This window comes from Aythya ferina, assembly GCF_964211825.1.
Source record: "Aythya ferina genome assembly, chromosome: 1".
NCBI classification, from domain to species: domain Eukaryota; kingdom Metazoa; phylum Chordata; class Aves; order Anseriformes; family Anatidae; genus Aythya; species Aythya ferina.
The window spans coordinates 109,128,358-109,146,823 of NC_140296.1; the positions used below are offsets into that span (position 1 = coordinate 109,128,358).

Genomic DNA, 18,466 nt, shown 5'->3' on the forward strand with positions numbered 1-18,466 from the left:
TGCACTGCCTTAGATGAAGTAATGGCTTCCTTGCTTACCAAACACTGAAATTTCTATCATTTGTGTTTTGCACCCAATTTATTTATGTGATAATTTTTGGAAACATGGCCTTTTATAATGGTAGATTTTCCATCAGTGGTGACTTTGCAGTGGACCCTTATCAAAGACTATTTCAGAATATCCTATGCGTCTTTCACGTAGTGGCATGCCCCTGTTGATCTGATTATTTTGCAACAACTTCATGGCAGTCAGTAAAGTCATTCATTATCAGGAAAGCATTCTGTTACGTGTGGCAGCACATTAGGTATGTTACCAGGTTTAGCTTGAACACTGCTGACCTTTTCTGTTATGAGTACCAGCGTTTTCCTAATTGCATTTCTGCAATTCTGGTGTTAGAACTACAGAAGATAAATGTCAGGTGCTTCCTAGATTTCTGTAACAATGAGAGTAGTGTGACAGAGTATGTGATGGTGTTTAGAGCTTAACAGCTAACTGTGTTTCAGAGTTTATAAGTTTGTTTTAAGCACGGTAGAGACTGACACAATTATTTTATCAATTTAGGCAGTCTTATCCTTTCTTTTGTTCATTGGATTCCTGAATGTCCCCAGTGAAAAATAATCCTCCTAAACCAATTCATTATTATTATTCTCTTTCCCACTCTGCTAGGAAAACCACTTTTTAACACTTCCTGAGATGCATTCTTCCATTTAATATTTTCTCTTTTTCTTCGTAAATATATCTGGAAGCAGCATGGTTTCCTTACCCTTTCCTCGTGCCTAATGTGTTGACTTAATTTTTTGGACCTGCTCCTTTTGGTACAGCTGATGGTCAAAGCTGACTTTGGTACAGTATAAGTGAGCCTTCTCACCTTGAGTCTTTGGTTTCTAATACAAGCACATGCCAGGTTTAACATTAAGGGGTGGTACGTCTACAAAGAAATAGGAGAGGAGAGGGAAGAATCTGCATGATGAGAGAAGCTCCCTTCACAAGAGATTCTTTGAAGATGCAAGTCAGGGAAGTAAGGTCTAGGAAAAGTAACCTACCAAATCCATATGGAGTTAGTCATAAATGCCCTGAGTGATAGTAGCCATTGTGCTGAATAAGCCTCTGGAAGTCCAACTCCACAGATTTCAAAAAACAGGTGGTGGTGGTTTTTTTTTTCCAGGCAACTCCAGAGCTCAGAGAAGTTAAAGTGTAGGAGAGAAACAATGATAATCATATCCCCAGGCTTAGAGAGATACTATGGCTGATTTAGTTTTGCCAGGCTAGTTTGTTTGAGAAGGCATCAATGGAAGGTATCCTCTGCAGAGGAAATCTGCTTTACAGTTTGTTTGTTTGTTTTAAATCTCTATTTTGATTCCCTCTACATCACTTCTACAGATTTTCTGTCTTCTGTTCATTAAGGTTACAAAAGTTCTATGTGGCTTTTCCTTTATTTCTATTTTTTTACTATTCCTTTTTTTTTTTTTTTTCCCCATAAAATCCCCCTCTCAGTGGGACTCTATCTACTAATTCCCTCAATTCCTGAAGTTATGTTCCTTACTCAGAAGAGATTTAGACAACTCTAGCATGGAGAGAAGCTTGCCTAAAAATGAAAGGTGTAGTTTATCATAATTAGAGATTAAGGGTAAGGAAACTTTATATACGTATTAATTATGCAAACCAAGAAAAGACTGTTACATGCCTTTAGCTGGATCAACCTTGACAAAATATTATACATAAAAATAATGTGTTTTTTTTTTCCATGTAAACAAATATGAGGTAGTGCTGTTTAGGTGTGAGTTGATGGCAGTGGAAATAAATACTACTATAAGCAAATGAATGACAATGTCTAGCATAGTTGGCATCTGATAACATAAAAAATCTTTTTAGATATGTAGTGTAATTAAAGAAATCAGACTTCAAAGAAAGGGAATGTATTTAAATCAGATAAAAGGTATCGACCATTAAATATGCTCATGCTGCTTTGCTGAATCAATATGACTGCTACTTTCATTTTTCTTAATTTTTATTATTAATAATAAATGTCAAGAAAACACTTCATGAAGCCGGAAGGTGGGCACAAAGTCGGAGTTTATAGGCAGCAGTACAAAAGCAAGACATGTAGTTTGCTCAGACATTTGTCTCTTGCAATAACAAAGGCACAAGCTTTAATGCCCGTAGCTGTTGTCATTTCCGTATTCTAATTGGTGAGCTTAGTGCTTTAGAAGTGCACATTCTGGCTAGATATATTACATCCTTCCTTTGGTAATGTCCTGCAGGCAATTTTCAGTCTCTTTCAATTTATTAAGAATTTTTGTATACCTTTGTTCAAATACTAGTCATTAATCATCAGTAAACAGAGCTAACTCTCAAACTTGTGATGCTCAACCTAAAAGCAGGTTGTACTTGCAAAGCTTAGGTAATAACTGCGTTGATTTAGCTGGAGTTGAGAAAGGATGTGGTCCATCACAGTGAAACTGAAGGCACAGCTACTATGTATGTAACTGTAGTTAATGATCTCTGGAGGTCACCGCTGAAGACATAGTTCAATTATCATATTGAGTAGGTAACAGAAGTCCATGGCATTAGGAGAACTTCCTACTGGAAGGAGCAGCATTTGATAGTTTTAGAGACCTACTTGAAATGAAGTAATTGGGTGAAATATCCTGATTTGCTAATTTTAAGCCATGTATTCAATTAATAGAAATACTCTAAGCTATAATACATCATGTATCAATTATCCATCCAAGAAATATTGTAATTGACATGAATAGGCTTCTGTGGATGTTCATAGGCAGTCCTTACTTGCAAATTATACATAAAGAGATTGAGCCAAAACTCGATATGTCTGGAGAATAGAAAGTGGCATAACATATTCCCTTGACTTCATCCTCTCAAATATTTTTTTCTTAGACAAGATATTTCTTTGCAAATAAAGGCAAGTGAATTACTGAATTATATCCTCATTAGTATTTTGAAATGTAATTTCAAACAAGATCTTCTACAATGTGTGGGACCAAAGGTCCCACTGCACCTTTCCTTTGGACTCTGATATATTTATCTTCCATGAATACCCAGTCCTATTTCAAAACATTTATCATCTTGGCTTTCACAATAACCTGTGGCAACAAGTTTTGAATTGAATTATGTGCTTTGAGGGAAAAGTGTTTACTTTTGTTTGTTTAAACCCTTCTGGTTGAGTTCTTCATTTCTTAACTTTCCAATCTACTTGGCCTCTTTTGCTGTTGGTGCTGTAAAGTATTGAAGTATTGAAAATCTCGCTGGGATGGCTGTTCATGTTTGCATTGATGGCATTCCTTCATTCTTCTTACCATCACCTCCATATTTTCTTTCAGTTCCCAGTATGTCTCCTATTGTTTCCCATCTAGACCAGTGGCTTAGATCTTTTTCTAAGTCCCACAGCCATTCTTATCACTGTAATGCTCTCACTTTTATTTTGCCATTTCCAGTTGGATCACTGTCTTGCGGTTAAAATCACTTTCATTTTCATGTGGCTTCCCTTCTCTAGTTTCTCAAGAATTTTCACCTTGCTGTCAGTGTCTCACTAATTATGATCTTAGCCTCTTTGCGTTTCTTGGATTCCTGTCCTTTATATCCAGACTCTCCCTTCACAGTCTCTTTCTTATCGTTTTCTTCATTTTCTTTCTGGTAGTAAATCTGTTTGATCTTTCCACGTCTAAAACAAGTCTATGCCAAATTTACACCAGACATCTAAGTTTTTTACCTCCACTTCCATATATATACCAATTCCTACCTCCACATACATTTATTACAAAAATTCACCTTCTGAGGCCACCTGTAATTCCAGTACCATGCACTTTTTCTTTTACACAAGTTTATTTTTAAATTAGTAGAAACTCTGTGGAATCCAAAACACATCTGAAATCGAAAAACTCCATTACCTCTATCTGCTCTAAGCTATCCCTGTCTGTTCATTTGTCTACTATAAAATTTTTACTACATTTAATTTCTGCCTTGAAGTTCTCATAGGAGCCCCTCACCTTCCTTTATTTCTGTAACTCACTTGTGCACGTCTCTCACTCTATGAAAGTAAACACCGAGTCAAACAGTAATTTGAAGAAAGTGGAAATGGAGGTTATGAATGAAAATGGAGGTTATCAGATGGGCAATAGAGCTCCTGGCTTGCAAAAAAAATTCAGTGAAGACCTTTGATAAAACTTGTAGACTGTTTTTGGACACCTTTTCCTAACATCCCTCCAAAAACAGAAAAATTATTCACTGCAAGGCAGGGAGAAGCGGCAAGGAAAGAAAGGAATGAGAGACCTTATATGGAGGTCTTGTATAGAGCAGCAGACTCGGCAGTAATCTAGTTGCCCTCCATTTTGGTGTTAAGATCCCAGATATTGGTAGATGATAGCCCAGGTAACTGGACAGTTTCTGAAGTTGCCTCCTTTATAGTTCCTGAGATGAAACATCTCACTCACATATGTGTCTCAGAGAAGAGAATTTCCTTGACTGTGGGAAAATCCTACCCTTTGACCGAACAAAGCTTCTGAAAAGAGAATTGAGCAGACCTGTGATGTAATGGAACAATAAAGCAATAATAGAGGGTGTTTTTACAAGAGAAAAAAAAAAAAAAAAAAAAAACTTTGCTTCCACAGCAATCGAGGCTTATCAAGAATATGAGGCTCAGAAGACCACTCAGAACTTAATTTGAAATTCTGTGCATGTGATTATCTATACTGCTTGGTTTTGAGATTTTTTTTTTCTGTGTTTGAATTAAAAGAAAGAGGGTCCCTCAGTTCTGAGTCATTAAAACAGAGGTGAAAATAACAGTCTCTCCTACTTTCATCTTTTAAAAAATAAAGTATAAAAATGTAAAGGAAACGACTCATTGACAGAGGAATCTGAGCTTTCAGCTGAAAAATAAATTAAAAAAATGCTCTTGAAGACTTGTCATCATAACCCCAAACTGAGTCTCCTTTACCCCAAAGTTTTTTGTTTGTTTGTTTTAGTTTTTATTTTACTTTTCCATGTTTTTTTGTGTAGAAGCCGAGGTATGTAGGAGTTAGGTTGCACAGTCCTGAGAAAGTAGCTCAATAAACCCTTTATTAAAGGTTTAAACACAGTAAATGGTATTCACATGATATTCTGCAAAGTATAGCCCTTCAAATTGTGTTTAATTATTTTGATTTTGTATACACATCAACTTTGTGTAGTGACATCAAGGTATTAAGTCACTTTCATAGTGTTAAAGTTAACTTCTTCTGAAGACTTTTAGCTGCACTAAAACAGGTGGCCCAAACCTAAAAGAACAGTTTTGTTGGAATCCTGCATAATCAGATGAATTAAGAAAACATTGTGTAATATAGGTTTTATTATTGGACTAAAGAAATATAATGCTTATTTATGTTTCCAGGTATGAGAAGTCTGTCAAGAAACTTACGGTGGAATTGTTGGCTTAATTTTATGGATGAATTGGCCAGCTATTATCCCTGAACACTTGCAAGGCAGCTACTTTGAAATTGCTTTTTGTTGATAAATACTTGCACAGTAGGGTCTATAGTTGAGCTGTATGAACTGATATTTCTTCATTTATGGTGACTTTAGAAAAGTAAGATGCTTTCTTTTATTTCTTTCAGATAAGCTCAAAATTATTTTGTAAAGGTCAAGAAAATAACATTCTAAACCACAGAAATGCTTTAGCAGAATGTTTTACATTTAAGTACTGTTCTGGATGAAAGAAAGGTTTAAAATAAAGTGATTTTTTTTTTTTTTTTTAGATAACATTATTATTATTATTTTTTTTTTTTAATGGAGTACTTGCTGGAATTACTGAATCCAGGGTCTTTCAGTTGACTTAAATTTGAATTTGTCCTGCTTTTACTTCCCTCTCCCCCCCAGTCCCCAGCAGCAGATGCTGTCTTGAGTGCCAATTTTTAACTACCTATTCCAACACATCTAGCACATATAGCTCATTCCTATTTAAATATGTTAGAAATGTACTTATTCTAAAAACCTGTAGCTTTGGATCATGTCACACAATAAGTGAAGAAATTCAATTTTCTATGTTCATGTGTAATTGGCTAATGAGATAGTTCTTGATTTGGGCTCCCTATGTGATTTCTGAAAAGGAAAAGATTGCATACTAGGTTTGATTTATAATGAGGTTTTCTGTCCATACACAGTAATTGCATAAAATTAATATTTTGGATGCTTGTATACAGGTAGATCACCTACAGTAAAGTACTTTTTGAGTAACTTATACTAGATATAGTGTTGTTGCTCTTTGGAACATAACTCTTAAATGATCTTCAGTGAGCTGTGCTTCTCAAATAATACTGTTGAGTTTATTATCGCTCTGATTTGCTTTAGTAGCACAGCTTGCTCTCTAATTTTTCTGGATTTCAAGCTTTGCTATTGCTTACCTCTTACATTCTTGAACTTTATTTCAATCATGCCTTTTTGGGTGAGGGGTCAGAGTGCAAAATTACCTTGTCTATGAATATCACATGCAGTCTTCATGAAGAAAATAAGGCTGTTAACACAATGATTTCACTAGTGACTGATGACAAAGTTAGTCAAACAGTTGTTAATGATTTTCTGTTTCCATGAAGACCATTTATTATTCAAACACACACACACAAAACCATAATGAAATTATTAAAGTAACTTAGTAATTTTTCTAAATTGCAATCTTTCCAGCACCATTAGGAGCTACTTTGAATGCAAGTGAGGGTCTCCTGTCTCTGTCATTCTGATATGGTGCTTCTATAATTTACCTTTCTTTTGAGAATAGGTTGCTCATCTTTTCACTCAATTCAGGAAAGGAAAATGATATGCTGTGCAGTGATTATACTTAGAATGTCAATTGGTGATGGTCGTCTGGTGATACATTAGTACCATGTGTTGCTCCAACTGAGATTACGAAGTTTGGGAAAGTAGCACAAGTCATTGGTTCTGAGCAAATAGAGATAGTTTGGAGACAGATATAATTGCTTTAGGGAGATTGCACACAGCATCCTGAGTCTTTAGCTTACCCCTGAGTGTGGGGAAGCCTCTGTAAAAATGTTGCATCTTTGTTAGAGATCTATGAGAAGTTTGGTATCTAAGGTCTTTGATCAAGGATAGAGTGTCAGAGAGAATTAAATACTTTTGAATATGCTTATCTCTAACCATCTCTAATATCCTTAATTTGGCATTAGTAATTATTTGTTCTGATTATTCTATTTTTGCTATTTGTAATAGAAAAAAATATTGCTTGCAAGTATGAATGTAAATCTATCAAAGTTGATGAAGTTGGTTGGAATACCTGGCGCTGTCTGAGTATCTCCCACTATATCCTGATTTCCTGCAGAAGGCTGTGGTTACCTCACAAGAATAAAGTTTTAATCCCTTTTGAAGAAACTTACCTAGCAAGTGCCTGTGGACAGGTCTCCAAATACCTGATGTCACTGATGGAAATGATGTAAGATGATCTGTTATTTGTGAGAAAAACAGTCCAAACAACTTTCAGTGAAGGTTACTTTACTTTTGTTAGAAGGACTTGAGATTGAAGTATGAAAGATTTTATTTATTTTTTTCTGTATCTTTTTTATACTCTAGTCTGCATTTCCTTTACTTTTTCTTCACCTGTATCCATACAACTCATTTAGTCCCCAAATACACCTTTGTTTTTGCTTGGTAACTTCATGCCTGGAGAGGGTATATCTTTCAGTTGAAACTTCTTATTTCTCCTGGCAAGTGAAGAAGAAACCAAACCAAATGAGAGGAGGAGGGATATGAAATCTCCTTCATATCCCTCCACAGGGTAAACTCTTTTTTCCTTTAGGTATTGCTGTGGGTCATCGCAGTAGTAGATTGTTTTCGCCCTCTGTGATTTTTTATTTTTATTTTTTAGTATATATTTTCTACAGGTTCTCAAGTCCTTGATTGGTAGGAAGCAGTTGACAAGGTTGATACATGATGATAGTATTCATTTGCTGCTTGATTGAAGAGAGCTCTGGAAGGCTTTCATCATTCACAAGCAGAAACTGAAATCTCTTTGCAATGATTTGTAAATCTGTTTGTTTGAGATAAATTAGCAGATCTGATCAGGCTTCTTTTATAACAAATATTTTGGCATTCTATTGGAATGGTCCTTGTCCTATTTGATGGCTTAGAGAGAAAGCTACCAAATATCTGTCTGCATGAACAAAAGATGGGTAATTGTAATAAAATCGAGTCTTGACTTTATTGCATATGTTCCAGCATTCATAGTAGCATGTTATACAAAGCCATTGTATAACATTGTATATAGACATATATACATATAGACATTGTATATTCCTCAAAGTCATTGAGGAATTCAGCTAGATGAATAGTACTCTTTGGAACAAAAAAATACAGAGCATAAAGATTGACAATTAAAATGATAGGAGTTTGTTCTCTCAGGTAATGCACTATGGTAAAAAGAATGTCAGTATTAAGTTTATTAATCAAAGACGGTGCAAAGAAGTGCAATAAACTGTATTTTTCTTGCAAAGATCCCATTAACTTGTCCAAGCTAATTTTCAATGGGATACAGCTATCCCACTGTGACAAAGCATTTCAGATTAGTGTTAGACCCCTCTGATTTTATTTTGAAATAAAGTCATTCAAATAATGTTCTCTGTTATGCCTTTATTGTAACCTTAAAATTATTGGAGTGAATTTTGAGTTGTTTAAGAAATTTCATTGTTTTGTCCTGTATTCTGTATTTCTCAGAGAAGTTAAAGCAGCAACCATAGTGAAATAGAGATCAGCCTTCTGTTTACCTCCGTTTAGTTTAAGCTCTTTTCTCCCTACTAGGAAAATTTTAGAGAATTCTCCTTGACCTCTTTCTTTTTCCAACTGTAGTTCTGGCTGAACTTTTTGATTTTTTTATTTTTTTTATTATTTATTTTTTTTTCACAGAAAGAGTCAAGTGTCATTCTGAGAAAACTGTCATCTTTGTTCAAGGCTGCTAGTATCTGAATTTGTATTGTACATTAGCTTTTCTGTATAGGTTTTCAAGGGCCAAATGCTGGTATTTTATTTCATTTAATTTTGAATACTTCTATTTTTATGGCTTGAAGAAACAAGGAAATATGGCTTGTCTGTTTACTTAAAAAATAAAAATAAAAAATGAACATCACAGCTTTAATGTGATCTTTAAGCAGTGGTGATGGGCCTAAAATACCATATTAATAATGATAGAATACAGTGCTTCTGTGACAAGTCATGCTGGCTTTGTTCTTGTAAGATGGTGGCTTTTGTGGTAACAGTTTGTCTTGAATGCAGTAAAATTGGCACTGCAGGCATAAGGACAATTGCTTTTAAAATACAATTTTAAGAGTTTTTTTTTCTTTGATTTTTTTTTTCCCCCATAGAGTATTAAAGTGGGACTCAGGAGATTCATTCTGAACTCCCCTATCATGATCAGAGGTCTGTAAAATATAAGACGTTCCATTTAATACTTCTGTGTTCATTTTCCCAGCAGTGAAATGGAACTGATGCTACCTCCTTTTCACTTATATTTTGTCTCTACTGTCTAAGTAATGATCTTACAGAGGCAGAGATCCATTTTGCATATATGTTCCAGAGTGCATATATGTTTCTTAATCAAGAGTGGTAAAAAAATCAGGACATGTATAGATGCCTTTTTTACAAGTAAAGCTGCTTCATTTGAGGCTGCATTCTCAAACAGTGTTTTAAAACACTTTTTATTAGAACATTAAATCACAAAATTCTTCTTCTTAGCCTTCTCCTTGCTCTGCAAATTTTATGTAAGATCTTTCAGGCAAGTTGCATAAGCTTCACTGATGTGCTCAGTGCAGTATTCGTAACTGCTTCAAATAAAAAGGTGTACAAGATAGAATGGTTACATTCAACAAAATAAAAGGTTTTTATTAATATTACCACCATAAAATGTGAAAGATTTTTTCTTAACTACTGGAAAAATGTAAGGTATCTTTGGGAATGCTTAGGTCTTGCACAGTATATATTTGGAGTAGTCTAAAGTATTGTATTCATATGACTCCAAAATATTGAAGATTAATTTTTCTGTGGAATACCTATCTTGATTTTTCCTTGGAGGTACATTTATGCTAATAATATTATTAAAGTAAAACTTAGAGCACTTGAAAACAAATTCTTTAGTACTAAAGAGCTTGTCCACTTGAGAATTTATATTGTTGTGTTAAGATAATCTTCAATATCTACTCATCAGAACAAGTTGTTAACTTGTCAGATTTATCCTTTTATGTTCTCTGTATATCACCTGGTTTTAGCACAAGTAGAAATTAAGAAATACTACATTACAACCTATTCATTTTCTTCAATACAGTAGTTGTAATTCCTATAATCTGCGCCACCCAAACTGCGATGTATTGCGTAGGTATATTGTGAGATATTACATTATGCCACCTTTTATTCTTCTGCTTCACAAAGAGCAAAAATGGTGAGCTTTTCAGATGACTAGAATGGTGATAAGCAATGAGTGGACAATGAAATGAGAGTGTTCCAGCATCATAGGACTTCCTTTGCAAATTTCTTTGTTTCAAGGGAGCAGCAGCTGGACAGCTTTTGCTGATCACAAATTCAGTGTAGTGGTGTGGAGATCAAGATGATCCCTGAAGTAAGCACTCAGGGCTTCCAAGGTCAAACTCTTCATTTTAAAAGTTATCAGTCACTAGCACAACACTTAAATATTCACATTAGATGCTTTCCTGTGAAATACTTGATTCAATGGTCCTATGGTCCCTATGTGCATCTCCACCTACTGTGAGTGCTATGAACTGCTTTGTTCTCCAGGTAAGAAAGCCATATTTGTGGTAACATTTGTGCTATGTGGAAAGGTCATGCTTTGCTAGCCAGATACTGCTGAAAAGTGTTTTTTTTTTGGGGGGGTGTTTACTGTAGCTCTCTGAATTTTACTGAGCATTTGTGAGCACTACAAAAAGCATAGAGCCAGCAAATCCCAAATGCTGTTCTGTGTGGTGGAAGAGGTTGAAGAGGAACCGTGGGGGCTGCCCCACTCAGCAAGCTCTGCTCCTCAGAGTCCCTGTGGAAAGTGGTAGAGGTGGTTTTTAAGTATTCCAGTGAAAAGGGTGAGGCCACTTCCTTCCCATGCTTTCTTGTCATGTGTGCAAGAGTCACAGCTTCTTGTTTTCTGGCAGCTCCTACACCTGCCTGTGCCTGATCCAGCTTTACTGGTGGAATATCAGAATTTTCCACACCCTTGCAAGTCTTGCTGTTGCTGTAGCACTCAAAGTGAATGAGATACTCAGTAGAGGAATTGTTTAAGACAATTAAGGACAATTAACTTTTTTTTTTTTTTTCTTCATAACTCAATGTCAACCTCCTACTGCACTTTGTTTACTCTTATTCATCATACTTTTAATTTTGTCATAACCTCTTCTGGTCAGAGCATGTGTCTGAAAATATGCCATGATATGATATCAGGTCCTCACTTTAAAGGACACACCTCTAAGTAGTTTGGGCGATACCATGCTGCCAACACTGAGTATAAATACTGATGTGTGTTTGGTTCTTTGCAGTTATATTCTTACCTTTCTAAGGATAGAATTTGGACCAGAGATGTGCAAATACTGATATTTTTGCTTGACTCTCTGAAAGCAGAAGAAGGAGGCATTGTCTTTTTTGTAACACTTTGTCCTCCTTTGTTTGCTGCTGAAACCTCTTACTTTCAAAATAGAAAACAAAACAAATACAACAAACAAACAAAAAACTATCAAAGTTTCTATAACAAGTGAGAGAACTCCCAATGACATCAAAACCCTGTTATCTCTTAAGACTTCTTTTTTTTTTTTTCCTCTGTCCTGACTGTGCAGCCAAACTGTGTTAAATAAAACCTTAACAAGTTCCCACAGCTTCCAACATCTGATGTCACCTACAGACCCATGAAACATCTCAGAATTATGATACTCTGTGAATTTATTTTCTATTCTTCCTAAGTTGCTTAAAATTTTAGCCCAGTTGTATATCTTGCATTATGAACTCATCCACCAGGAGTCTCTAATTGTTTTAACTAAGGATCTAGATCTACCTGAGGCTTTTATTAAAAGGTTTTGGATTTTTTTTTAATGACATCTGATTTGCTAGCAAAAATGTCAAGCACATAATTGCCATTTCAGAGTTTCATAAATCTGAATCAATTAGTAAAGAGAACCCCTTGACCTCATGTCCATGAGGCTTCATGATCATACAGTCTAAGTGCTAAGGAGCTATTGGTACATGATATTCAAGCTGAATGATCCCTTTGTTCAATTCTGTTTTCTGGGAGCAACGTTAAATGCATCTCCCTTTGAATTTAAAACCTTTCTAAATTATTTAGTACTACATACCACGGACTCTGATTAAATTTTGCACAGAGTAGTGAGATTGTTTCCCAGGTAGGTCATCACTCAGTTCAGTTTACTACTCAGAATTTCTTTCGTTCTCAGTCAAAACATAGCAAGGGCCATCCATCATTATCAGTTTGTCCTTTAATTTTTCTGTCAGCCTTTGTCAAGCTTGAAACAAAGCCTTTACATTTTTATCAACTACAGCCAGTGTTGTCTGAATTGTGCTCAGTCATTTCAGAATATTAGTTGTGTTTTCACCAAACAAGTCAAATATTTTCAATAGGTCAGATCTATCTTTCACGTAAGCCTGTTAAACCAAACAGAACCATTTCTCATTTCTTTGGAAATGGAGAGTAAAAATGCTTAGGGCCAAATCTGCAGTGAGAGTAAATTGTCCAGTCTCCCTACACTTAAATGGATGAATGTCGTCTGCCACAATAAGAAGAATGCAGCATCAGTTCAAGAAAGAAGGAGAGGAAAGCACAAAATTATGGTCGGGCAGTGCTTGCCAGTGTTTTTCAGCTGATCTTGCACAACGCTATTCTGCTACTTGTAAACAGACTAGATATGTGCCTGTTCTAAAGAGCAGCCTCCCAAAAGAGCCAAGCACTACATGCTCCTCTTTTTAGCATCCACAATCAGCCATCAGCTAACCTGCTGTCTGCCTTCACCTTGCCACTGCTAGTGCAGTTTAAAGGCATGCTAACATGCAATAGTGGCCCTTGAAGCATGCAGGTAAAACCTTCCCCGTACTTCTCTATGCATCCACTGTACTGTGACACTACTTCAGGTCTTAAAAGAGAGAGTCCTCCTAGTATTTGCAGCTCTTCTGAAACCCTGCTTGTGCTGCTAGACAGAGGTTAGAAGCCTCTCTCTTTCACTGAAAATCTAGATCAGGTCTTATATATAACCTTAGGGAAATTCGTGTAAAGGAGTTTTGACTAAAGTCAGTAAGTCCTCTCTATGTGACATCTAACCCGTTTTCAATTTCCAGAAGCTATTATGGCAACAATCAGTTCTTGGTGAATCACTTGTATTTCAGAGGTAGTAAAGTGATGAAATGAATACCAGGTTAAGCATGTTACTGATTTTTTGGCTAAATATCTTCCACCAGAAGTTCATTTCAGTAGTGAGACTTGAAACCTAACAGTGACAATTATTACTTGACTTCTAGATCTCTAAGTATGGCTTTTCTATGTTTGGTTCCACATCTGCAAAATATGGCTATTTTCTGCTTCACAGGAGGCTAAGGGTTAATACTTTAGTATTATGGAAACAGTGATCAGGTGTATTAATTTAGGTATGACTACCTGAATTAAAAAGTTCCACTTTGCATGGTCTCTTGATCATAATTACCATCAGTAATTAGGGGTGTGGGAGTCATAAACAAAAATTTGGTTTTGGCTGAACGTTTTGTACAACCAGATTCAGAAACTGCAAGGCCAGAAAATAGAATGAAGTATCTCTACAACATGCATTTATTATGCAGAAACCTGCCAGTCCGCACTATTAAGGTACTTCTTTGCAGAGGGCTCAAGAGGTCAAATCTGTATAACATCTTTGATAACGTTTCTCTCAAAAACTGTTAAAGAGGAAGCTGTGATTAACATGTCTGCCTCGCTAGTAGCCTGATAGGTGTACCCCAAAGTGAAAGCAGTGACAGAAAATTCTACAGAACTAGCAACAGTCAAATTATAATTCCCTCTTCTGGCATGTAAATGAAACAGCATACCCTCTTTAGAATACTGGATGAGATTAATGTGCCTTAAACAGAAGAAGCCTGTGCAGTTGAGTATCAATCAGTTTATATTTGCAATGTGTCTGATTTTGCGAGCTACCAACCCCACTCACCTCCTACATGTCCAATAAATGAGGATAGAATGAGGGGCACTGCATTCTTTATTTTGAAGTCCATGATTTGCATTCTGTCATTAAAAAAAAAAAAAAAAAATTATCAAGACTGGTAGGGTTTTTGCAAGAACCCGTAGGTCTTCCTAGAAGAAATGAGGAGCCTTTCTGTCAGGGAAACTCAGTAGGACTGGTGGGCCCAAATATTCAAGTCTTTTGAATGTGGGACTTTGAGTACATTTCAGACTGCTAATCTATATCTAGACTTGGGCTGCCAAAATAGGTTTTAAGGATGAAATATGGTCCAGGAGTTCCAAAACCTGTTGCCTGTAGAGTGGTGTCCTGGTTTCAGTTAGAACAGAATTAATTTTCTTCCTAGTAGCTGGTGGAATGCTGTGTTTTGGCTTAGGATGAGAAGAGTGCTGATAACACCCCGATGTTTTAATTGTTGCAGAGCAGTGCTTATACCAAGCCAAGGACATCTCAGCCTTTTGCTCTGCCCTGCCAACAGGCAGGCTGGGGGTGCAGTAAGAGCTGGGAGGGGACAGACCCAAGACAGGTGACCCAAACTAGCCAAAGGGGTATTTCATACCATCTGACGTCATGCTAAACAATATATAGGGGTGGCTAGCCGGGGGGAGGGGGCCGGACTGCTCGGTTAGGCTGGGCATCGGTCAGCGGGTGGTGAGCAATTGCATTGTGCATCACTTGTTTGTACATATTATTATTATTTTCCTATTATCACCATTGTATTATTATTATTATTATTGTTATTATTACTTTTGTTATTATTATTTTCCTGTCTTATTAAACTGTCTTTATCTCAACTCACGGGCTTCACTTTCCATTTCTCTCCCCCGTCCCAGAGAGGGAGGGGGAGGGTGAGCGAACGGCTGCGTGGTGTTTAGCTGCCGGTCGGGTTAAACCACGACAAGTGGTTAGCTGTTTTGTCACTTCACACATACCTTCCCATAACACACAAACATAGTCAAAGAAGAGATTCTATTATGTAGAGCCAAGGCATCCCCAGAATGCAGAGTAAACTTAGATTTCATTGGCCAATGAAAGGCTCATCAGGATGATTCCTGGTTCTTATCTTGTACTTCAGTTATTGAGAGCAAGTAATGGTAATGCTATGAGCAAAGCAGACCAACTACAGTCATTTGCATGGTGAATTTCTCCTTACTCTAGTAAGAAAGAAACAAAGCCAGTCCTAGTCCTCGCATTTATGTTTCCTTTGAGAACGTGTTTGTCTCTGAGGCTTCTGAAAAGCTGCTGCACTGATGTTTGGCATTACAGTTAGTGACTCTGATAAGGAAACTAATTTCTGCATAAGTTTTCATTGTTCTTGATGTGATCAGAAAAGATGAACCTACGTATCTGTATTAAAACACTTATCTCCTAGTCCTTGTTAATCAGTCTCAGTTTCCTATGTGGGCTTTCTTTTAATATAAGAATTCTTGCTGGAAATACTTCAGTCAGAAGAGAAACCAGAAACCAATGAGCTTCTAAATTCACCAGTGATTCGTTTATGACAGTGTTTTGCACACGGAGTAGACAATGTGCTCTTAGAACAAAAAACACTGTCGTAAAACCATAGCTGTCTTTTCCAGTTGCAGCTGAATTGCCTTTGCATAGTCTTAAGTAAATGACATATTTAAGAAAGGTAACCAAGAGAACCATAAGTCATGTTAATTATTTTTTTATTTACAAGACTTATTTATAAAGCTTTTCTAATAAACAAGGCTTTGCTTTCCTTATGAAGGAGGTAGGGATTTTTTTTTTCCTGTTAGATTTCATTTTTACCAGATACTTATCTAAAAAGGAGTTTCCCATTATGAGAAATAATTGCATAGATCAGTACATATGGCACGTATCTTTTTAACATTAATGTAATTCTAATGCTTGTTAAACTCAGTGGTGTTAAATTATTGTGGTACTTGCATCCAGATAATGTTTCAGGTTTTTTCCTGACGATTAATGTAGTTATGCTGGCTTTTTTGAAAAGCCTGGTTTAATTTTTCTGGTTTGGGAATATTTTATATTGTAAAACAGATGTAAATGTCAGTGTACAGCAGATGAAAGAGAGATCTCATGCAGATCATGATCTGATGGTTTCCAAAGTGGGAAAACCCACAGGTATAGGTTCTGGAGAGAATAGTGCTGGTGTTCATCAACACCAAAGGAGTACAGGACACAGTAGGTGACTTATAGGTATTTACAGACAAAGAGACTTTTTAAGTGTCAAAGCAATCTGTCATCCATCATGAAAATAAGGCAAACATTTTAATTTGAAGTCTTAAGAGTATAATTATACCATGCTGAACTCAAGGGCCCTGTCTCTAAAATGTCTTCTGTTGAGCCCAATATTGTAAAGAGCTGAGCTGCTTTAGCTTCCATTGATTTTAGTCAGAATTGATGGTACTCAGAGACCAATTGAATTTCCTTCCACAGCAAGAGAAGATAGATCATGGGTCAGATTTTTGCTCCTTTATTGCATTGAATAGCACCCTTCAGAAATGTTTTTACTGAAATCAGTGTGGAATGGCTTACTCATGAACAACTGATGAGAAACTAGTCCTTTCCTTCTAAAGCTGTGGTATAAATAATCTGAAAAATGTCAGATGCTTTTTACTTCCTCACAGAAGTGCTTTTCTGTAGTTCTCTTCAGGGCTTTTGTTTGTTTGTTCTTTAAAACCTGCAATCACCTTATAAGCAAAGTGATACTGGTCTTTATTGCTTCTGGCAGTGTAATCAAAGTATTTTCAATCTGTATATCTGGTTATGTTCTGCTCTGTACTGGAATGTTTTGCAACAGAGATTGTTGGTTCCTCTGCAAGGAAGTGGCAGCTGTAAGCTTGGCATACCTGCACTTGATAAGAAGCTGAAGGGTTTTGTAGCATACTCTTCATCAGGGCTTTGCATCTTTTCTGATTTGTACATTTACTAACAACAATATTATTGGCCTTTCTGATTTTTCAGTTCTAAGGCATATATTAATGATAACCTGTAAGTATTAAGGATGATTGCAAGATGACTTTGCTTGATAATTAGGGTAAAGATTTTGAAATATACTCTGCTCTGGATCTTAGCAGACAACTGTGTCTTAAACGAATGTGTGGGAAGAAGAAAAGCAATCCGGAAAAAGCAGCTCTTATAGTTAGTAGCATTTTCTCCCCTTTTTCCTTCCATTGAGTCTGTCTGAAAGTGGGTGTTTTTAACATACAGCCATTTCTCGTTAACATGTGTGTGTTTATTTTAGCATGATGGTGTTGTTTTTTCATCTCCCACTCTGACACAGCATGTTTCATCTGTATATGGTTTCTACTATATGAGACATTTAAAATGGCTCAGTGAAGAAATGGATTCTTGTCACTTAAACATTCACTCTCCAGATCTGTGGAAACTCAGTCATTTTAACAGTGTTTTAAATTCTGTATGCTAGCAGATTGACTATAAAAATTGAGAGTGATATAATGTCAAGAATTTAAAGGTACGCTGTTGTACCGGTAATAATTTATGTTAATCATGTTTTAATTTAGTCATTTTCGACATACTTGTATTTACAAATTAAACCGCTATTATGGTTCTCCTTTGTTTGCATGATATGATTTTATTTTATATTTTTTTTTCCACTCACCAGATGTTTTCAACACTTTGCTTCCCACTACTGTCATCCCCTCCCTTACCACTGCAACAGTCACAACCACTGTAGCCTTAACAACCAGCACAACCACATCGGCAACAGCCAACAGCACCAGAGGTACAGTATGCTTCTTTGTTATGGCCTGAAAAACACGTTATAAATAGGAAATTATAGGCTTGATTTTCTTTTTTTTTAAAAAAAAAAAAAAGAAATTGACATTTGAGTTCAATATACATTTAACAGAATAATCCACATGATGGTACATGGTTAAGAAAGATTTCATATGACCTTGAATATTTTCATAGCTCTAGCGGTATGTATGTGAACTTTGACAGGATGCTTAAATTATTTGTATACATTTGCATTTAATTTTTTTAAGGTTAGTAAATTAACTTTAATGTAAAATGCAAGCAAGCTATTTTTAAATAAACATGACCTTTTAAGACTGGTTATTTTGGGTGCTAATGTTTAAAACAAGATAAGTGTCTTGGCATTGGAATTACTGTTGATGAAATCCTGCCTGGTAACAAAGAGACATCACATCTTAGTCTTGTTAGTTTTTTATAATTTAAGGTATTCCTAACTTAGGGGTGTCTTTTTCTTACTGTAACTACAGTAAATGAGCTGAAATTTCTCTATACTG

General features: G+C 36.0%; 1 protein-coding gene across 4 annotated transcripts in view; it reads left to right on the forward strand.

Annotated features, from left to right (window-relative positions):
- The window catches only part of CADM2 (cell adhesion molecule 2), a 679,737-nt gene that overhangs the window by 604,575 nt on the left and 56,696 nt on the right, over positions 1–18,466 (forward strand). For 3 of the 4 annotated variants that reach the window (XM_084528767.1, XM_084528768.1, XM_084528770.1), the window contains one exon: positions 17,821–17,940. The exons of the other annotated variant lie outside the window; for it this stretch is intronic. In XM_084528767.1, the coding sequence (XP_084384893.1) occupies positions 17,821–17,940 (120 nt within the window). The remainder of the gene's footprint in view (positions 1–17,820; positions 17,941–18,466) is intronic. 4 annotated transcript variants of the gene reach the window in all.